At 39.6% G+C, this 19,294-nt stretch overlaps 1 protein-coding gene across 4 annotated transcripts in view; it reads left to right on the top strand.

The window, feature by feature from the left end:
- LOC109423298 (snake venom 5'-nucleotidase) overlaps positions 1–18,622 on the top strand; it is a 123,354-nt gene extending 104,732 nt beyond the window's left edge. For 2 of the 4 annotated variants that reach the window (XM_029870601.2, XM_062854200.1), the window contains exons 2-8: positions 2,655–2,873; positions 14,961–15,303; positions 15,393–15,479; positions 15,546–16,873; positions 17,044–17,139; positions 17,203–17,279; positions 17,855–18,622. In XM_029870601.2, the coding sequence (XP_029726461.1) occupies positions 2,745–2,873; positions 14,961–15,303; positions 15,393–15,479; positions 15,546–16,873; positions 17,044–17,139; positions 17,203–17,279; positions 17,855–17,942 (2,148 nt within the window). In that variant the 5' untranslated portion in view covers positions 2,655–2,744 and the 3' untranslated portion in view covers positions 17,943–18,622. Of the gene's footprint in view, positions 1–2,654; positions 2,874–14,960; positions 15,304–15,392; positions 15,480–15,545; positions 16,874–17,043; positions 17,140–17,202; positions 17,477–17,854 lie in introns of all 4 variants that reach the window. The other 2 variants (XR_002133249.3, XM_019698225.3) reach the window with 2 other exon arrangements.
- The last annotated feature ends 672 nt before the right edge of the window (positions 18,623–19,294 follow it).

Here is a 19,294-nt window from a genome sequence, read left to right as displayed (position 1 = left end):
AAAAATTTGCATTTCTCTAGATTAATCTCTAACAAATTTTGGCTTAAAATCTCAAATACTTGCTTCAAAACCTCAAAATGTTCTTCAATTGTTTTTGTAGCTATTAATATGTCATCTAAATAGACACATATTTTTCCTTCCTTAATGAGTTTGGCAAATATTTTATTTATGAAACGCTGGAACACAGCAGGAGCATTACATAATCCAAATGGCACACGTAAATACTCGTACTGGCCACTAGGTGTGACGAATGAAGTGAATTTTGTGCAATCTGGTGAAATTTTTATTTGATGGAAGCCAGATTTAAGATCAAGAATTGAAAAATATGATTTATCTTTGAGATTGTCAAATAAATCTTCTATAACAGGGAGTGGAAAATTATCACGTATAGTGTCCTTATTTAACTTCCTATAGTCAACACATAATCTGATATCATCATTTTTCTTGGGAATCAAAACAATTGGACTAGCGAAATGCATGATGATGTCTCGTCCAATGATTGCATCGAGGGTATTTAGTACATTATCCGGAACAACATGAAATTCAATAGTAAAAAGAATATTTTGAATTAAAATTTTGTTGGTGAATATTCCTAAAACTTTGAGCCGTTTCCCACCGATACCTTGAAAACTTTTATTTTGATAATGTTTTTGAATTTCCTTCCCATTTAACTAACCCTCGACGTATCAGTGAGATTGGGCTTCCTGTATAAAAAGCTGTTAAATTAGTAGTACTATTCAAAAACCTAAATGTTACCAAGCCGTTGCATTTAACCTGTTCATTCTGTTGTCTTTTGCCTTTGTCCTCTAAAAAGTTGATAGTCTTATCTTTATGCGTTTCATCCAGCTTTAGAAATGATCTGCTTGAATTCGCTTTCTGCAAGATATTCAACTAGTTCTTCCTCTGGTAAATTGAGTTTTTGTGCAATAATTCGTTTTGATTGATAGTATTCTTCGAAACGTTCTCGTCCTGACCATGTGCGATTTGCAAGTTGCTTCCTCAGATGGTAAACATTGATACTAACGGTAAATGCGGCTTGTAAATTTTCAGACAATTCGATGTAACTATTCAACATGTAGTCTGCATTCGAGTGTAACCAGATCTGGGCTTTTCCTCTTAACTGCTTGATTAGTACAATCTTCATTGTTTGATCACTGATGTTAAGTGCTTGTTTCGTATTTGATAGGATTTTCAGAAAATGATTGACATCATCTTGATTATGTCCAGAAAACGTAGGGAGGATCGAAGAAATTTCATCAGGGCGTAAGTTGTTTGAAAATTTTGACGACAGCAACGGCTCCAAAATCGAATATTCGTTGTCGGCATCCTTGCAAGAATTTCTTGAACTTCCATGGCGTTCAATAACAGCTCCATGATTGATGAGCTCTGCATCCTTCTGACTGTTTCCAAAATTTGCTCCATGACTGGCGAAACATCCATCCTCTAGAACAGATCCCGCAGGTCAAAGTGAACAATTTTCTTGGCGGTTGGTGGACTTGTCTTCCCTTGGAACAGAATTCATGTTACTTGCAGGAGCATCTTGAGGGGCGAGATATCCATTCCCTAGACTGGATTCCGCTAATTCAATTTCGCTTCTCTGCCTCTGGGGTGATTTCCTCTGACTTTGAAAAATCATCTTGTTGGTGTATCCCACTTCTGAAGTTGAAGGGAAATGTTAATACGTTGTTCTCTTTTCAACAGTATATTTCGGAATGGTCATTGGCTGTCATTGTACCCTAGTCATTGCCTATATAGAAACAACATTCACCAATGCCTACTACACCCCCTAAAAACGTGACGTAATTTGTGCACGGTCCCTTATACCTATTACATTTTTAACGAATTTATTTAGTAGGATTTGCCGAGTGATTGATCCTTTTGTAGATCTAGCATGTGAGGGAGTTAACGGGAAAACGGGGTTCTAAGTTTTTCACTAACATTTCCTCCAATAAACCAAATCATCAAAATAGTATGAAACTCTAATTAAACCTAATATTATACGAAAGATTGTTTGTTTTTCATTGCCGTAAGCATCATACAAAAATATCGTTGAAAAACTTGCATTAAGAAGAATTTCTTTACACACTTTACCACACTAAATCGACCAAAATGTCACTTACGTCTCTTTGCATTTGGGACCAAAGAGGTGAAATTCTTAAAATAAGACCAAACAGCAATTATCAACCCATGAATCACTATGTAGGTCGACAATGAAGATTTTAAACTTTATCTTTCAAATTGTAAGTCGTCTCACAAAAAAAATGCCAACGGCAAATGAAAAACTCATCTTCAAAGACGGGTCCTTTTGAACCTTCTTGCTAATGCGTACGCTTCCCTCTGCTGGCAACAAAAAAGTTAAATGTTAAATTATAATTATTTCCAACTCTGTGCGCAAAGTTTGATCGATGTTGGTCGATCCGTCTTTGTGCAGTCTCCGCCCCGTTCCTCGCTTCAGCCCACCCTTCATCCAGTCCATTCTATCCAAATTTAATACATTTCTGTATCAGTTCGTTTCTAAATTCCAGGACTCGTAACAACTTTCGCAACATTTCATATTTCCATCTGCTTCGTTTCATTACTGCTGCCGCTACTATACTTCATCGAAATCATCTGAACGCCCGATATGGAACATTCGCTCATTCATCACAATTCAGAGTCAATAAGCGGAGGGGGATTCTCGCCCACCCAAAGGACCACCCGCAATCAGTAAGTGAGTGATTGTGACCCCCCTCCCTGGCGGAGAAATGGCTGGCTTTGCGTCCCAAGCGGCGCTTCGCTCCAAGTGGGGTGACCTGGTAGACAGTGGTTCGACCGGTATCGAAACATCGGAGGTGTCACAAGGATTCAAAAATGTCGTCGGATGGCTCAAACAGGTGCTTGGCTATGTTGTGTCGGTCGAAGTTATCCTTACCTTAGGAATATAGTTTATGTGGATATTTTGTATGTTACAAACACAGTAATCCCCCAAGTTGACTTACTATTACCATATAAGTGTACGAGTTTAGTTCTGAGAAAAAAAAGTGACCATGCGTCTCCATTGCACTGATCACATCATGAACAGTTAATGGACAATGCATGGTCACATGTAACCTGGCACCTTTATTGGAACCTAATGGTCTATTCTTTTTCAACACAGTTTCCCGGATTAGCTGGATAGCAGCCAGCTGTACAGTTGAGTCTCCTCCCTCTGACGGCGCTGCCATACTGCCGCTTCAAAGGGAGAGTGGGAGTGCGCGTCCAAAGGATTTTCGTGGATTTGCGGCTTCGCACACGCGCACTCCCACTCTCACGCGTAACTATAACGGCACCCTGAGATGTACGTAAAATGAGTGCATGGGCGTCATAGGGGACTCAACTGTATATTGAGACGCGGGGATGATTGTATAAATGTTTGCTCGACTATGATTTTTATTCCTTATGTGCACCAAACATGTATGTTGTAAAGTAGCTATCACTGACATCTGAATTATCTAGCATAAATGTTATTTGTTGTAAATACAGTTTTATCCTGATTTTATCACCCATCTTATCAAACATATTTCCAAATATTTTATGGAATCTAGGGTAGAAATCTACTTCGTTATATGCGTCAATTCTTGTCATATCAGATGGAAAATTGGCAATAATTAAAAATACATAAAGATTACCTTTGCCTTGCCTTTAGATGGAAGCAAAAGCCCTTACGATTTCACATTTTTTCTCGTTTTCCTACAACGAAGGCAATCGCACCAAAGCAGCAGCTAGTGGAATTGGTCTTCATCACCGTTCAATTTCCACTTCACCAGATTCACTTGTTGAACCAACTTAGCAGTGGGCAAATCGGGCTGAGACATCGATTTTTGTGGATCGATTCGAATCGGATCAGCAGACTCGATTCACTGATTTAATCGAATGCTTTGAATCGATCGATCGATTTGATATTAAAAAATATTATAAAATTATAAAATGATTCGTTTGCTGCATGTAGTTCAAGTTCATGGTATGTATTATTTGTTTAAATAAATTATAATTAATGATTTTATATTTTTAAACAAAAGAGCACCTTTTTCTAAGCTTCTATGATTTTTTCAGATTTTTAGAACTTTGTTTTGATACCTAAAATCAATTTCAAAAAGATTTATTCAAATCACCTTTCGACAGCTGGGCAACTGCTTGAAAGCTCCGCCCAGTACAAAATCCGACGAGGGGTGATTCGACAAATCGCTCCCATACAAACTTCAAATTGATTTTTAAATAGGTTCCCGGGCTCCAAAATTCATGAAAATTTGGATTTCGGCTCAGTTTGGCGTACAGATTCAGAATATGGAATTATCTCAATATCGCTTAAAAAGCCAATTCCCGCAGACTGCTGAGAGAATATCCCCCAGAATCTTTATAGAAACTCCTCCAGAATTCTGAAAGGAATTCCTCTAGAATTATGAGAAAGATTTCTTCAGAATGCTGAAAATGATAACACCAGTATCCTGAGCGATATTATCCAAAAAAGAAAGCAAGGCTCTTCCGGTATCTTGGTAGGAATTCTCTCTGAATTCTATAAGGAATTTTCCTAGAATCCTGAGAGAGATTACTCCGTATCTATAAGACGGATTGTCTCAGAGTACCGAGAGGAATTCTCTCAGAATCCTGTGATAGATTGTCTCAGAGTCCTAAGAGAAGCTTTCCCTTGGGATTCCCCCAAAATGTATGAATCTTGTATGGGATGTTTAAAAAATAGCTTACATATTCTGGATATTTTGTTAACTGCCAAAAGATCTTGAATCGATTAATAAATGGATAAGAAAATCACCGAGATACACTTTGTCTAATATCTCTCAATCAGTCGATTAAATTAGCTCCGAAGTACTTGGTATTCATGGTTATGGTGCAGAAAGGACAAAAATGATATATCTACTAAGTTAGTCAGTTTTGGCATTAGCTAGTTATTTTGGCTGTCCGGTTCTTGCATTTTTCCCATAATATTCAAAGCTTTCATTTAACATATTGTTAGTTTTCATAGAATTCCTGTTTATTTGTAATTTGTTATTTATAATTTTGTTGAAAACAATAACCTGCTAGTATACACTTTATATGAGGTCAGCATTATGGTCAAAAACTCATGCAAGATAACAAGTGAATATAATAATAAATAAAAAATAATTTATTGAAATACTCTTCGTAAGTATCTCAGTAATCAAATGTCGAATCGAAATAAAATTTCAGGGCCTTTTACAAGGATATTGTAGCTTTCATTTGGTGCCAGGAGAACCGAAATCGGTTGACAGACGGCTGAGATATTTATTATGATACACTTGGTCAAAAATCTCAAAAAGTTTAGTTGTATAAATCCTAAGTACTCTTCGAAAGATATCTCTGTAACCACATGTCCAATCGAAATAAAATTTCTGGGCGATCTGCTAGGACACTGTAGCTTTCATTTGGTGCCAAGAGAACCCAAATCGGCTGACAAACAGCAGGGATATTTATTATGATACACTTGGTCAAAAATCTTAAAAAGTTTAGATGTATGACTCATAAGTACTCTTTGAGAGATATCTCGGTATCCAAACGTCCAATCGACAAAACAAATCAATAGCGTTCTACTAGGATGTAGTAGCTTTCATTTGCTTCCAAGAGAACTCAAATCGGTTGACAGACGGCTGAGAAACGTGCCTGACTTTTTCTTGTAACGCACATACACACACACACACATACAGACATTTGCTCAGTTCGTCGAGCTGAGTTCATTGGTATATGGCCTCGTATCGAAAGTCGGTTTTTCGAGCGATATTTATACCCTTCTTATGGATGTAAGAAGGGTAAAAACTACTTGTTTGCAGTTTTGCTACAGGGTATATTCCCAAATCCTGGCGGGATATTACTGTAAAGTTTATTCCGAAAGTGGGTCGTGCGTCGTATGAAGAAGCAAAGAGTTTCAGGCCTATCAGTTTGACCTCTTTTCTTCTGAAATGCTTAGAACGCATTGTGGATCATCACATCCGTGATGTTCATCTGGCCAACGTGCCTCTTCATGTGAACCAACATGCCTACCAATCTGGTAAGCAGTGGTGGAAAGCATCATGCGTTTGACGTGTTTTTTGGTTCGCATCAAACACAATCTTTACTCACGCGCTCGCGAACCCAAAAAGAGAGAACGGTTCACGATTTCCCGAATCGACGAACCAACACAAAACAAATGTCGAACGAGCAGAATCGCAGTTGGTTCGCCAGAAGGATCACAATGTAGAGCACTTGGTTTGTTGCCATTTTTTGTACACTTAAACGTAATTTGTTGGGTGTTTTATGATTATACTGGTCAGGTACCATACCAATAAATGATATCGACGAAAAAGTTTACCAACATTTGATTTCATTACAAAAATATCGGCCGCGAACCTCTAAAATAAAAAAGCATCGCGCTTGCAAAAGATGCGATGCACTCGTTGGCGTTCGTGTCGTACGATCGTGGGCCACAAACGTGCGAACACAATCGCACAGCAAAGGTTTGCGATGCGATGGCATTTTTTTGTAGCGCGTAAGCACACGTTCGCGATCCATTTCCACCACTGCTGGTAAGTCCACTGTGACTCTTTTACACAAGGTTGTTTACGATATCAAGAAGGCATTCGCTCAAAAGCAATCTTGTCTGGGTGTTTTCTTAGATATCGAGGGTGCCTTTGACAACGTGCCTTTCGATGCCATATTGGAAGCCGCACGGGGTCATGGTATATCTCCAATGATTTCCAATTGGATTCACCAAATGCTCAAAAACCGACATCTCTTCTCGACATTGCGTCTAGCAGGGATTAGGAAATTGAGTGTTTGTGGATGCCCCCAAGGCGACGGAGTCTTGTCACCGCTTTTGTGGAATCTCGTAGCAGATACGCTATTGAGACAACTCTATAATACACAGGGAAAATTTTCAACTCAGAGGCTGAGTTGGCCTTACTCAGAAATCGAAAAATCCTTTGTTTTCTTACTCAGTTTCCGTTAAAAGTGGGACAACCCATTGCCAATGGGTTGTCCCACTTTTAGCCGAAACTGAGTAAGAAAACAAAGGATTTTTCGATTTCTGAGTAAGGCCAACTCAGTCATTGAGTAGAAATTTTTCTCGGTGTAGCGATTTTCCTACTTATGGTTCTGCCGACGACTACCTAACATTGTTAGTTACTTCGACCCGATGCAAAGCGCCCTTCAGGTAGTTGAGGGTTGGTGTCGCCAATATGGCCTTTCGGTTAATCCGAGTAAAACATCTATTGTTCTTTTTACGGACAGGCGAAACCGTAATGGCGTTCGACCTTTGCGTCTCTTTGATTTTGAAATCGATGTGACTGAACAGGTAAAGTACGTTAGAGTCATTCTCGACTCCAAGCTTTCTTGGACACCTAACATTGAGTTCAGAATCAAGAAAGCTTGTATGGCCTTCGGGCAATGCCGGCGTACTTTTGGTACAACTTGGGGTCTAAAACCCAAGTATATCAAATGGATTTACACGACTGTTGTTCGTCCAATATTGGCTTATGGATGTCTTGTGTGGTGGCAAAAGGGCGAAGTGAGAACGGTCCAATCAAAATTAGGCCATCTCCAAAGGATGTGCTTAATGGCGATGTCTGGAGCGTTCTCTTCAACTCCCACTTTTAGAGCTTCCAAAAACGCGCATTGTCGTGCGCTGAGAATGTTGCTACGTCATTCCGTTCAAAAGATATTGATGATTTTCTATAAAAAATAGGCACTTTTCAAGTATTTTTCACATGAGTTACAAAAATAACACTCCTCTATTTTTTTGATTTCTTTAATAACAACATTTCTTCTTTTGAACGCAGATAAAAGATATTTTTAATGTTTTCCCCAACCCGTAATAACACCTTTTCAAAAAACTATGATTTTTAAAGAAAAACACCCGCAACTATTGCATCAAAAGAGATAACCATTTCAGCGCACAAAATGACGCGTCTTTAAATGCTCTACAAGTGATCTTGTACCGACTTTTTCGAACCCTCTAAGCAGAATACCCTCTTCGAATGAGTGTAATCAGTTTCGTACCTTTTAATTCCGCTCTATGTTGCTTATCCTTTGACAGATACGCGTATTTCGACTACCACTTGTAATCTTCCTCAGTGTCAGTTATCCACTGCGGATAACTGACACTGAGGAAGATTACAAGTGGTAGTCGAAATACGCGTATCTGTCAAAGGATAAGCAACATAGGGCGGAATTAAAAGATATGAAACTGCTCTACAAGTGTTTCTTGGGCGACTTTGATGAAAAATCGAAACTGAAAAAGTTAACGCCAGAAAACCGGTTTTTCTTGAACCACCCTAAGCTTATTCAGAAAAATATCTCTAGATCGGCCAATTTTAAAGCTACATAAAAAGTGTCTTCAGCAAACTTGCTCAAAATTGATAGATCTACAATTTTTCCGAAAAATGTATATAGTTATTCTTGCAAATAAAAAAGTTTGGTTCCTAATTTCTTTGAAAATATGGACCACCCTAGTTTTCATGTATATTAAAAAGAGAGCCTTATTATTAGGAACAACTTTGAAGAAGACCATATTAATCTAAAAAATCATTTGAAGGCGCTGAATGCATCTTTCCTCGTAAATCTGTTCCGTGGACCATTGTGCAGTGGATGTAACACAACTTAACTTAAATAACGTACAGTCAAAATCTATTATCACATGTGTAGAACTGAAGCTATGGTCTCCGAAGTAGTTTGGTTGATCTGTAATATTTCAAAACTATCTTGGAATGACTCATGAAATGCCAGAGGGATTACAGATAACAGTTGAATGTGTAATGTTACAGTTCATTGTGAGAATAACTACTGTTACCTTCAAAAGCTAAACTTCAGGGCAGTTTTAACGACCCCTAAATGTCCCAAAGGTTCATAATAATATATAGTAGACTTCAGGTTGGTCCAGTAACCACGATATGCAACGTTACACAGTATATCAGATACTGCTGTTACGAGTGTAGACCTGAAGTTCTGAACTCCAAGATAGTTTGGCTGACCTGGAATATTCCTATAATGCTTCTAAATGACATTTGAGATTTCAAGAGCTTCACGGATCCCAGCAGATTATGCAAAGCTATTATTTATGGTGAAAACACATAAAGTTATTCTTGTAGACTTGAAGGATTTTATTATAGGACAGTGTAGACGACCCTGAATGTCACAAAGGTTTATAAAAGCATCAAGTATACTTCAGATTGGTCCAATTTCCACGTTTTCAAATATGCAACGTTACTCAGTATAGCAGATAAGGCTGCTGTTATGAATGTAGACCTGAAGTTCTGAACTTCAAGGTAGTTTTTTATTCTTCAACCACTTAACCTAATTGACAGCTCTTTTGTCCACTAGGGCTGCACTTACACTTTGTGCAGCGCCTAAATATATTCTATTCTAATTCTACTATATCGAACTGGCTGCTTTTGCGCTGCTGTCACTTTTTTACCCGGTCCATGGTAGAATGATGAGCACGAGGATGTTAATGTGTGACTCTTGTTCCTTTTCCAGTCCGATTGGGGGTTGACGTTAGCCGATATCCAATTTTCCGGGTCCGTTAGAGCATATGCTCAGAAGAGTGTCAGGTGCCAGCCGCTCTCGGGGGGAAGAGCAGCTGACGAAAACTTGCAAGTGCCGGGGCTGGGTTCGAACCCATGACCATTCACTTATGAAGTGAATGTGTGACCACTACGCCACTGGCCCCGGCACCAAGGTAGTTTGACTGACCTGGAATATCCCAATAGTGTCTCTAAATGACATTTGAGATTTCAAAAACTTGACAGCTCCCAGCAGATTATGCAATGCTATTACAGGTATGTTCCGTTTTTATCAACACGGTCCGCGATTTTCAGTTGACAAAAACGGAATAGTGATAAAAACGGAATAATTTTCGTTGACAAAACATTTTGCAACATTTTTATATAAATTGGAAGATTTACTGTAAAACACATTCCAAAAGTAAAAAAAAATGCAGTTTATTATGAAATTTAATTGTTTTGGTATCTATTAGCACATCTTGGTAGCACAGTTCAAATTACAATTTTCTGACTGTGATGTCGACAAGAGGTTTTTACCTCATTTGTGACCACAGTTTCGGAAATTTATTTTCGTTGAATGCAAGAATGGCACATATTACAGTTCCAGTATCCGGATTGACGTTTTAAAATATGACATACTTCCAAGAATGATTAATCTCCAAGAACGTAATTTCGATATCCTTACAAAAAAGGATATTTTCTTCCGGAACGCATTTCTCCATGATTTTCATCTTAACAGATTCCTATGAAAGTTTCAACTAGGATACTACTTGATGATTGATGGGCTACAACTCGTAGCGGTTAGTCTACGCCGAATGAAGCATTCGCCTCCACTGGTCTCGGTCCTGGGCCAATCGCTTCCAGTCACCCTGAACGTGCAGAGCCCTTAGGTCCTCCTCAACTGCAAAAAGCCACCGTGTGCGCGGCCTACCACGAAGCCGACGACCCCTACTTGGTTCTCTGCTGAATATGGTTTTAGCTTGTTGTTCCTCCGGCATACGAGCTACGTGTCCAGCCCACCGCAGCCTGCCGTGTTTTATTCGCTTCACTAGGATACTTTTAGGATTTACTAGGATATTATAAAATCTTCAGAAATTTGTCTAAGCAATCACTTGTATTTTCTCTAGAATATTGGATTCTCCAAGAAGTACCTCCAGAATTCATGTAGGTTACCTTATACCATGTTGCTTGTTTATCTTTTGGAATTCGATTGGGGTCGTCCATAAGCGACGTAGCATGTTTTAGACGATTTTTGATACCCCCCCCCTCTAAGCCTTTTTTCCCATACCTAAAACATGGTTCGTAGCATAATCAGAGACTCCCCCGCTCCTCTCCTAAATGCTACGTCATTTATGGACGGCACCTAAAGAATTTTTAGAGAAAAGATGTTCTGCCCCTTATGATTTCTTCAGAAATTTCTACTCGGATCAACCTAGATGTCTCTTTTTAAATTTTCCCTGGAGTTTCTTTGGAGATCCCCTATTCCACCAGGAATTGGAATTTATTAATCACTAGCTGTCCCGGCAAACGTTGTCTTGCCCAGCTGTGGTGGTTTGACAACTGTTGAGCTCATAACGTCACCGCACTCTAGATTGATTTCATTTCGATCGTGTTGATTTCCATCCCAGCTCATGAAAAATCAGTACTTTATCAATTTTCTTACTTTTCTAGTAGATTTTAATAACTTTTTGTACATATAAACACAGCCACCATGAATACCAATCAAACCATGCAAAAGCCATCCTGATCGGTTCAGCCGTTCGTGAGTTTTGTTGCCTCAAAGGGACTTCAAACTCATTTTTATATATATAGATACTTAAGCATTATGTTGGGAACAGCTCGCTGACGTTGTATGCGGTTTGGGGCTGGAATGGCCCTAATGCACAAGGTGGGCTAAGAAAATCATTCTGGGATTTAGTCCTAGTTCATAAATTCATCCAAGAGTTGCTTTGGATATTTGCCAAGATTTTACTCCAGTCTTCAAAATTTCCTACGGGATTTCTTCCAAGACTTTCTGAAGTCCCTCCAGGATTTTTTCTGATATTTCTCCAGGGGTTCTTTCCGGGATAACTTCAACAGTTTTTTTCTAGAATTTCATCAGAAGTTCTTTCTTGGATTCTTTATAGATTTTCTTATGATATTTTTTTACTTTGTTTTGGTATTTATGTGCAGTAGAAACATCTAGACCTACTGGAACTTTCAAAGATTTTCCAATACGATTCTATCTTCCATCTATGTTATTTCCTCATGATTACTATAGATGAACCAGCCTTTGGCTGAAAATCTAGTTAATAAAAAAAATAATACAATAATAATTATCCCCGATTTCTTACTACATTTCCTGGGAATCTCCCAGAAGTTTAGTCTAGTAATCTTCCAGGAATTCTTTCCTAAAATCCTCCAGAAGTTTCTTTAGGGATGATGTTCTGTTTAGAAATCTCCGGGGAGTTATTCCTGAGGATCCTCCAGAAGTTCCTTGTGGGAATCCTTGAGAAATTTCTTCTAGGAATCCTGTAAAAGTTCTTTCAAGAAATGATCCAATTGTTCCTCGAGGGATACTTGCAGAATTAATGGGATTTCTGTAGGATTTTTTGGGAATCTTTTCTTTCTTCTTGGAACCCTTCAGGAGTTGCTGGAGAAATCCCCAGATCGTTTTCCAAGATCCTCGACTCCTCCTTCTTTGAGAAACTTATTTCTGAAAGATTTAAATCCTAATTCCCCTAAAGGAACTTCTGAATTATTTCCTGACGATTTCTCAGAAGAAATCCATTAAGATATTTGGAGGAATTCAAGAATCGCTAGTAGGAATCACTAAAGAAAATCAAGATTGCATTTTTGGAGCAAACGAAAGATGAAATCTAGGATAAAATTCTATAGGAATCTCCTGTTAGGCTAGTGAATATAGCTGTTTCGGTCTGGAAAATTTCGGCAGGCTATCAAGGATGACAAGAGAGATCTCTGGTAGAAGTTTGAGCCCCGTCAGAAAGAAATAGCAACCAGGAGAGAAGAATTCAGCACATCGCATAATTTCAAGAAAACGTGTACAAAATCACGTGAAATTTATTTCACTTAAAAAAGTCTTGTTTAAAAGATTGTAGTGTAAAAATTCTGGCAAGGACAGACAAAGAAAGCCCTAAACTGTTCAAGTTCTTGAAGAACACTTGAAGTGCCAGGCCAAGTTCCAGTTGATACGTAGAGCCGTAAAGAAGAATAATAATAATAATAAGACGAAGAAAGGAGAAGAGGGATCTTCAGAAGGAAGTTCTTGGAGGAATACCCAGATGGACATCGTGGAGCAATTTCGGAAGGGACATCAATTGTGCCCTAACACAATAGGCTAATGAAATAAAAAAGAAATGTTCGATTATCCATGGTGATTTTTTCCTATTGCCGGATAATCTAATCCGTCCTTTGATGGTTTTATATGCACATCCCATCTACTATTGATCTATCATGATTAGCAACTTTTGTTACACTTGGAAAATGATTGAGCCATTTTACAAAACGACAAAATTGTTGATTGATATTCACGCGTTACCTCCTGCCACCTCCTGTCAGAATTTCATTAATTCAATTTGCTCGGTTTAATTTTTCTATTGGACTATTGGTTTAATTTTTATCATTTTCAAATAAGAAGTTAAATTATGCTTGAGAGAAAGCATGAATTAACATTACTTATAGCTGAATTTGAAATGTATTGAAAGCTACTGTGGCGTATACGTCTTCTATGTCATCATTGGTAGTTGTTTCAAATACAATCATGTACAATCATTGCCTCAAGATTAATGTTAAGCTATAAATAACTCGTGTTCGAGGGAATGAATTTGACAAAAATTTTAGTGTTGACAAAAACGGAATGAAAGGTTGACGAAATCGGATAGTGACAAAAACGGATAGTGATAAAAACGGATAGTGACAAAAACGGAACATACCTGTATTTATGGCGAAAACACATAACATTATTCTTGTACATTTGGAGGACTTTATGATAGGACAGGTTAATATTAATACATAGTAAACATCAGGTTGGTCCAGTAGCCGCAGTTGATTATGCAATGTTACTCAGTATAGCAGATATGGCTGCAGTGCAGACCTGAAGTTCTTAACTCCAAGGTAGTTTGGCTGACCTGGAATATCCCAATAGTGTCTCTAAAGGGCATTTGAGATTTCAAGAGCTTCACGGATCCCAGCAGATTATGCAATGCTATTATTTATGGCGAAAATACATAGTAATTCTTGTAATCATTATAGGACAGTTTGGACAACCTTGAATATCCCAAAGGTTTATAATAATATCAAGTAGACTTCAGATTGGTCCAGTAAGCGTGGTTGATTATGCAACGTTACTCAGTATAACAGATATGGTTACAGTTACGAGTGTAGATCTGAAGTTCTGAACTCCAAGGTAGTTTAACTGACCTGAAATATCCCTATCGTGTCTGTAAATGACATTGTAGAATTCAAGAGCATCACGGATCCTAGTAGATTATGTAATGCTATTATTTATGGCGAAAAACACATTAAATTATTCTTGTAGACATGAAGGACTTTACCACAGGACATTTTGGAACACCTAGAACATCCCAGAATATAAAACACCTTCTGATATTCTTGACGAAGGTTAAATGAATACATATGAACGTAACCCATATCCAAATTCAGCATTTAGAACAACTGGCATGTCAATTAGTTTGTTTCTCTAAATATTATGGTGTTCAGGATGTTCTAGGTTGTCAGTGAAGTCTCAAATATAAATATTCGCATTTTTCTTTAATAGAGGACTCACTTTGCAACAACTTTGCCGAAGACAGTATTCTGTTTTATTAAATGTGTGAATTTATACAGCAGTTTCCATGTTGGGGTCATATATGGCCCCTCCTGCTGCAAAGGGTTAAGCGCCAGCTTCTTCACCTTCGCTCGGGTCTTAAGCTAAGTGGAGATTGGAGTTCAGCGTAGGTGAAGAAATTGTCCGTAAGAAATTGCCCCACCAAATGCTGCAAAATGAAAACGAAAAATATCATATTTCAAAATACATACAAATAAAGATTTTATATTGTGGTTCGTTATGCCACGTTGGTTCATCCGAAGCGGTTCGGCCCTCTGCACAACCATAGGTGCTCAGGACCGAAAGTAGTAAGTAGTAGATCCAACTTTTTAGTTGATAAATAGATTATTTTTCGTGTTTTTTGTGTATATCCATCAGTTTTTCATGTACCTATATTTTCCTTATTTGAAAGAGCACAGTTTTTGTTCATATATTACGCAAGGCATGTCATCACCCACCAGAACCCCTTTACAAATGTACAACCGTATCCCCCCTTTGATGTTGTAATTCGGGACTAATCCGATTTGCACGCGAACAGCCTACCACCATGTCAGCAAAAAAGAAAAAAGAAAACTAACCTCCTTCCGTAATTTCCCAATTTCTTCCCCCCGCAGGCATCGGTGGAAGTGCGGGAAGCAGGCAAGCGAGCCGTAACACAGCTTCAGACCACCACTACACCGCACCTGAGGCACCTCAACCCGGGAACACTGATTAAGCAGGGCATACCGGTGAATGAGCGAACAGCAGACGGAGACAGCAGCATGAACAGCACGACGGCCAGCAACGACAGCCACAGCAAGTTGACCATCCTGCACTACAACGATGTGTACAACATTGATGCCACCTGCAAGCAGGAACCGATCGGTGGAGCCGCTCGGTTTTGCACGGCGGTCAAAGCGTTCGACCACCTGAACCCGCTGGTGCTGTTCAGCGGGGATGCTTTTTCGCCCAGCATGCGTGAGTATGGGGAAATTTGGCAAATTTGTAGAACCTGTTTATTTGAACAATAGAAAATAACACCTTTTCCTTTCCACATCGATTTCCAGTGAGTACCTTCACACGAGGGGAGCAGATGGTCCCGGTGCTGAATTCTGTCGGAACGCATTGCGCTGTGTTCGGAAATCACGATTTTGGTAAGGTGGTACAACAGATTTAATTAAAATAACATTTCACAAAACATACCTACTTCATGTTTCCAGATCACGGCCTGGACGTGCTGGCCGAGTGGGTCGAAAAGACTACGTTCCCCTGGCTGATGTCCAACGTGGTAGACAACGAAACGGGTCGTCCGCTGGGTGGCGGAAAGATCACACACATTCTGCACCACAATGACGTGAAAATCGGTCTCATCGGACTGGTGGAGAAGGAGTGGCTCGACACGCTGCCCACGATCGATCCCAACGAGGTGACGTACATAGATTTCATCAAAGCCGGCAACCAGCTGGCGGACGAACTGCACAATCAAGGATGTGATATCATCATTGCGTTGACGCACATGCGGACTCCCAACGACATTGAACTGGCCAAGCAGAGTGGGCATATTGATCTGATCTTGGGAGGGCACGATCACGTGTTTGAAATACTCAATATTGAAGACACACATGTGATTAAATCGGGAACGGATTTCCGACAGTTCTCGAGGATCGGTATCAATACCGAGCGGAATGAGAATGACAAGATTAGCATCACGGTCGAGAAGGTCGATGTGATTTCAACAAAGTACAACGAAGATCCCGAGCTAAGAGAAGAACTGAAGAAGTACTCAGAAACGATCGAGTCCAAAATGGATGAGATCTTGGGTGTGTTTCATGTCGACTTGGATGGTCGATTTTCCTCCATCCGAACGTCGGAAACAAACTTGGGTAACTGGATTTGTGATGTAGCGCTGGCAGCAACCGGAGCTGATGCGGTTATGATCAACTCAGGAACATTCCGATCTGATCAGATCCACGGGGCAGGTCCGTTTACGATGCGTGACTTGGTTAACATCATCCCCATGCAGGATCCACTAATAGTGCTAGAAGTTACGGGTAAAGTATTGCACGAAGCGTTGGAAAACTCCGTATCCACCTATCCCAAGTTGGAAGGTCGGTTCCCACAAATAGCTGGTATGTCATTTGCATTTGACCCGACGCAACCGCCGGGGCGACGCGTGGAAGCTAGATTGGTACGAATTGGCGACGAATGGCTCAAACTAGATCAAACGTACACACTGTGCGTGAAAAGTTACATCCACGGAGGATGCGACGGCTACACCATGTTCAAGGGATGCAAAGTGCTCATGGACGACGATGCCGCCCCGGAGCTGGGTTTGGCAATTCAAAACCACTTCAAGGCGATCGATGTCCGGATGGGAAAGGCACATCACACCAAGCACCGGCAGTCACTGGTGACGCTATCGCGGCGACACAGCATGGTGCAGATGTTGGAGAATCTCGAGCTCGATGGTCCAACGCCGATCCGGCGGAAATCGACCGTCACGCAACCGATGCGGCACGCAAGCATGGAACACGTCAACCGAGGAAAGGTAAGTGGCGTTATTTTTGTTTTACGGGATGGGGCGTCATAATTCAACTGCACCAATGGAGACGCATGGTTGCCATTTTTTTTTGCTGATTAGAGCTTTGAATAGAAAAGTAAATCAATGAAAATGACGAGTAATTTTATTTGTTTTCATAATCTTATCTTTGATTTCAGCTACTCCGACGAGCATCGCTCGACGATTTGGAGCAAAGTAGTTGTCAACTATCGCCAAGCATTCAACACCGGATAGTGGTAGTACAGAACCAAGAAGTAAGAGCATCAAACCTTTTTCTGAACGACAGTTTTCTCTAATCATTAAATTACATTTTGTAGCACATTCACGAGATGATCCTGCGACGAGAAACAATGGAAGCGAACTGCGTCATCAAAGAAACCGACGAGCTAACTCCGTAAGTGTTGGATCGAGTTGGCTCGCCTGACGACGTGTGGTGTGTGCTATTCATTGAAACCCGAACCGTTCTGTACGACGGCTCGTTTTTACACTATTCAATTTCACCAGCAGCGCTCTCTTTTGCATACCAGCAACAATATTTATTGCCTATCATCATTATCATACCGCAGTATCATCGAGCACCATTTCAGCCTGGTTTGTAATTTTCTTTTCTACATGTAATACATATGGTTCAAGACCTTCGTTTTACGTGCACACCTAATTTAAAAGATCCAGGACTTCTCGATCTCGTTGCACTGATACCGCAGTTTTCAATCTGTACTGAACAAATCATATGCTTTAGAAAACCTGAAATTACAGAAGACAGGCAAAATGGCGACAACATTAGGGATAAACTCATGCATAGCTTAAACATATTGAATATGAATGGTCGAATCAGATGTCCGCCCTTAGTTTTAACAAGAAAACAAAAAGCGAAACGCAAACGCCGTCTATGAAATAGAAAAACAAGGCCAAAACACAACTGCACGCAAAGTTAACAGAATGTATCACTTTGAATCTTCCCGCCGGCAGCGTAACCATGAACGGATTCTACAACTACAATGGAACCTCCCCAAACGTGAACCAGTCACCTCATCCTTCCTCCTACGTTCCCAATTGACAACAAAAACGGTTTGTTTCAATCACCGCATCTTTGTGCCTCGAAGCAACTTCCCCTCTCAGAAATTTGTTGTTCAGATTTCAATCATTGTACATAGAAATCCGCAGCATTCATCCCTCAATATATTGTTACAGTTATAAATATTTAATGGAAATATATAAATTTATGGTGGCAGTTCAATGTCGCCTTGTTGTGTACTCCCGTTTTTACTCTATAAATACTACACGAAATGATACTCAAAAGTATGTTTTCTATTCTCCATCAGTTAAAAACCGCAAATGTTGTCACAAGGATACCGTTACTCTCTGTCATAGTCTATTGAGATGTTCAATTTATAATTCCGTATTCAAAATAACGCAACAGAACTCTAAAACATCCCACTCCACTTAGATATGTGTTAAATAATAAACAATTTATGAGAAAAAAAACTGTCATCGTTAGAAACGAAAAATAGGTCAGTCAAACTAACTATGGTCCCGTACTGTGAACGTGTATGTGTGTGCATAGCGCTGCTAGGAAGTTGTAGAGAACAGGACCAGAGAGCTACGCAATGCATAGTGGAACCTGATTGGCAACCAATCGAGGTTGCATGGTATGTGAAGGGTCATACGATTCATTGGATATCTGTGAAACTCAAATGGATGTATTGAGAGAAGAAAATACATTTTAACTAGCATGAATCTGTTTTGTTTTCTTTGGAAAATATCCGAAATCAATTATCTACAAATAAAGTTTTTTAAACGCAATGTTAGATTAGGTAGTGGTTTATTTTCCTAAGGCTGAATATGAGTATTAATCAACCTTTCATTGGTGAAAGATTGTTCGTTACTATAAAGCCGACCAACATAATTACCATATCGTACCGTTGACGTTCTCACTCATCTGCCGGGCACGTAATTCAACAACTTTCTTATGGGTAAGGCAATCCCAAAGATTTGACTTATACTTGCGCTTGCAATTCGACTGCTACCTTCTGCTATGTTCCTACGCTGGGCAATCGGCTTTGGCATGAGATTTTTTACCACGAATCATACATTTGGCATCCACGTGACATTGTTTTGTTCTGTGACTTCAGCCTTAGCGCTTGGTGCACGGAGTAGGATTCTAGACATTTCCCCCAGGCTTACGAAAACTTCGCCATGCCACATGGACAAAAAGTATTCTGATGCTAATTATCTGAACATATCAAATTATTCAGAACGGGTTTTTGAAAGCGAACTAAACAAAATGTGGATTATACATTTCAGCAAAGTGCAACATTGAGAAGTTCAACAAAAGTGCAAAAGAAGTAAAACTCTTGAAACACCTTCCGTTTGCAGAGACTTGTGTAGTCCGCACTGCACGAGAGTATG

Source organism: Aedes albopictus, chromosome 2 (assembly GCF_035046485.1).
Source record: "Aedes albopictus strain Foshan chromosome 2, AalbF5, whole genome shotgun sequence".
NCBI lineage: Eukaryota > Metazoa > Arthropoda > Insecta > Diptera > Culicidae > Aedes > Aedes albopictus.
The sequence above is the reverse complement of the archived record's forward strand: the minus strand, read 5'-3'. Positions and strand labels throughout refer to the sequence as shown.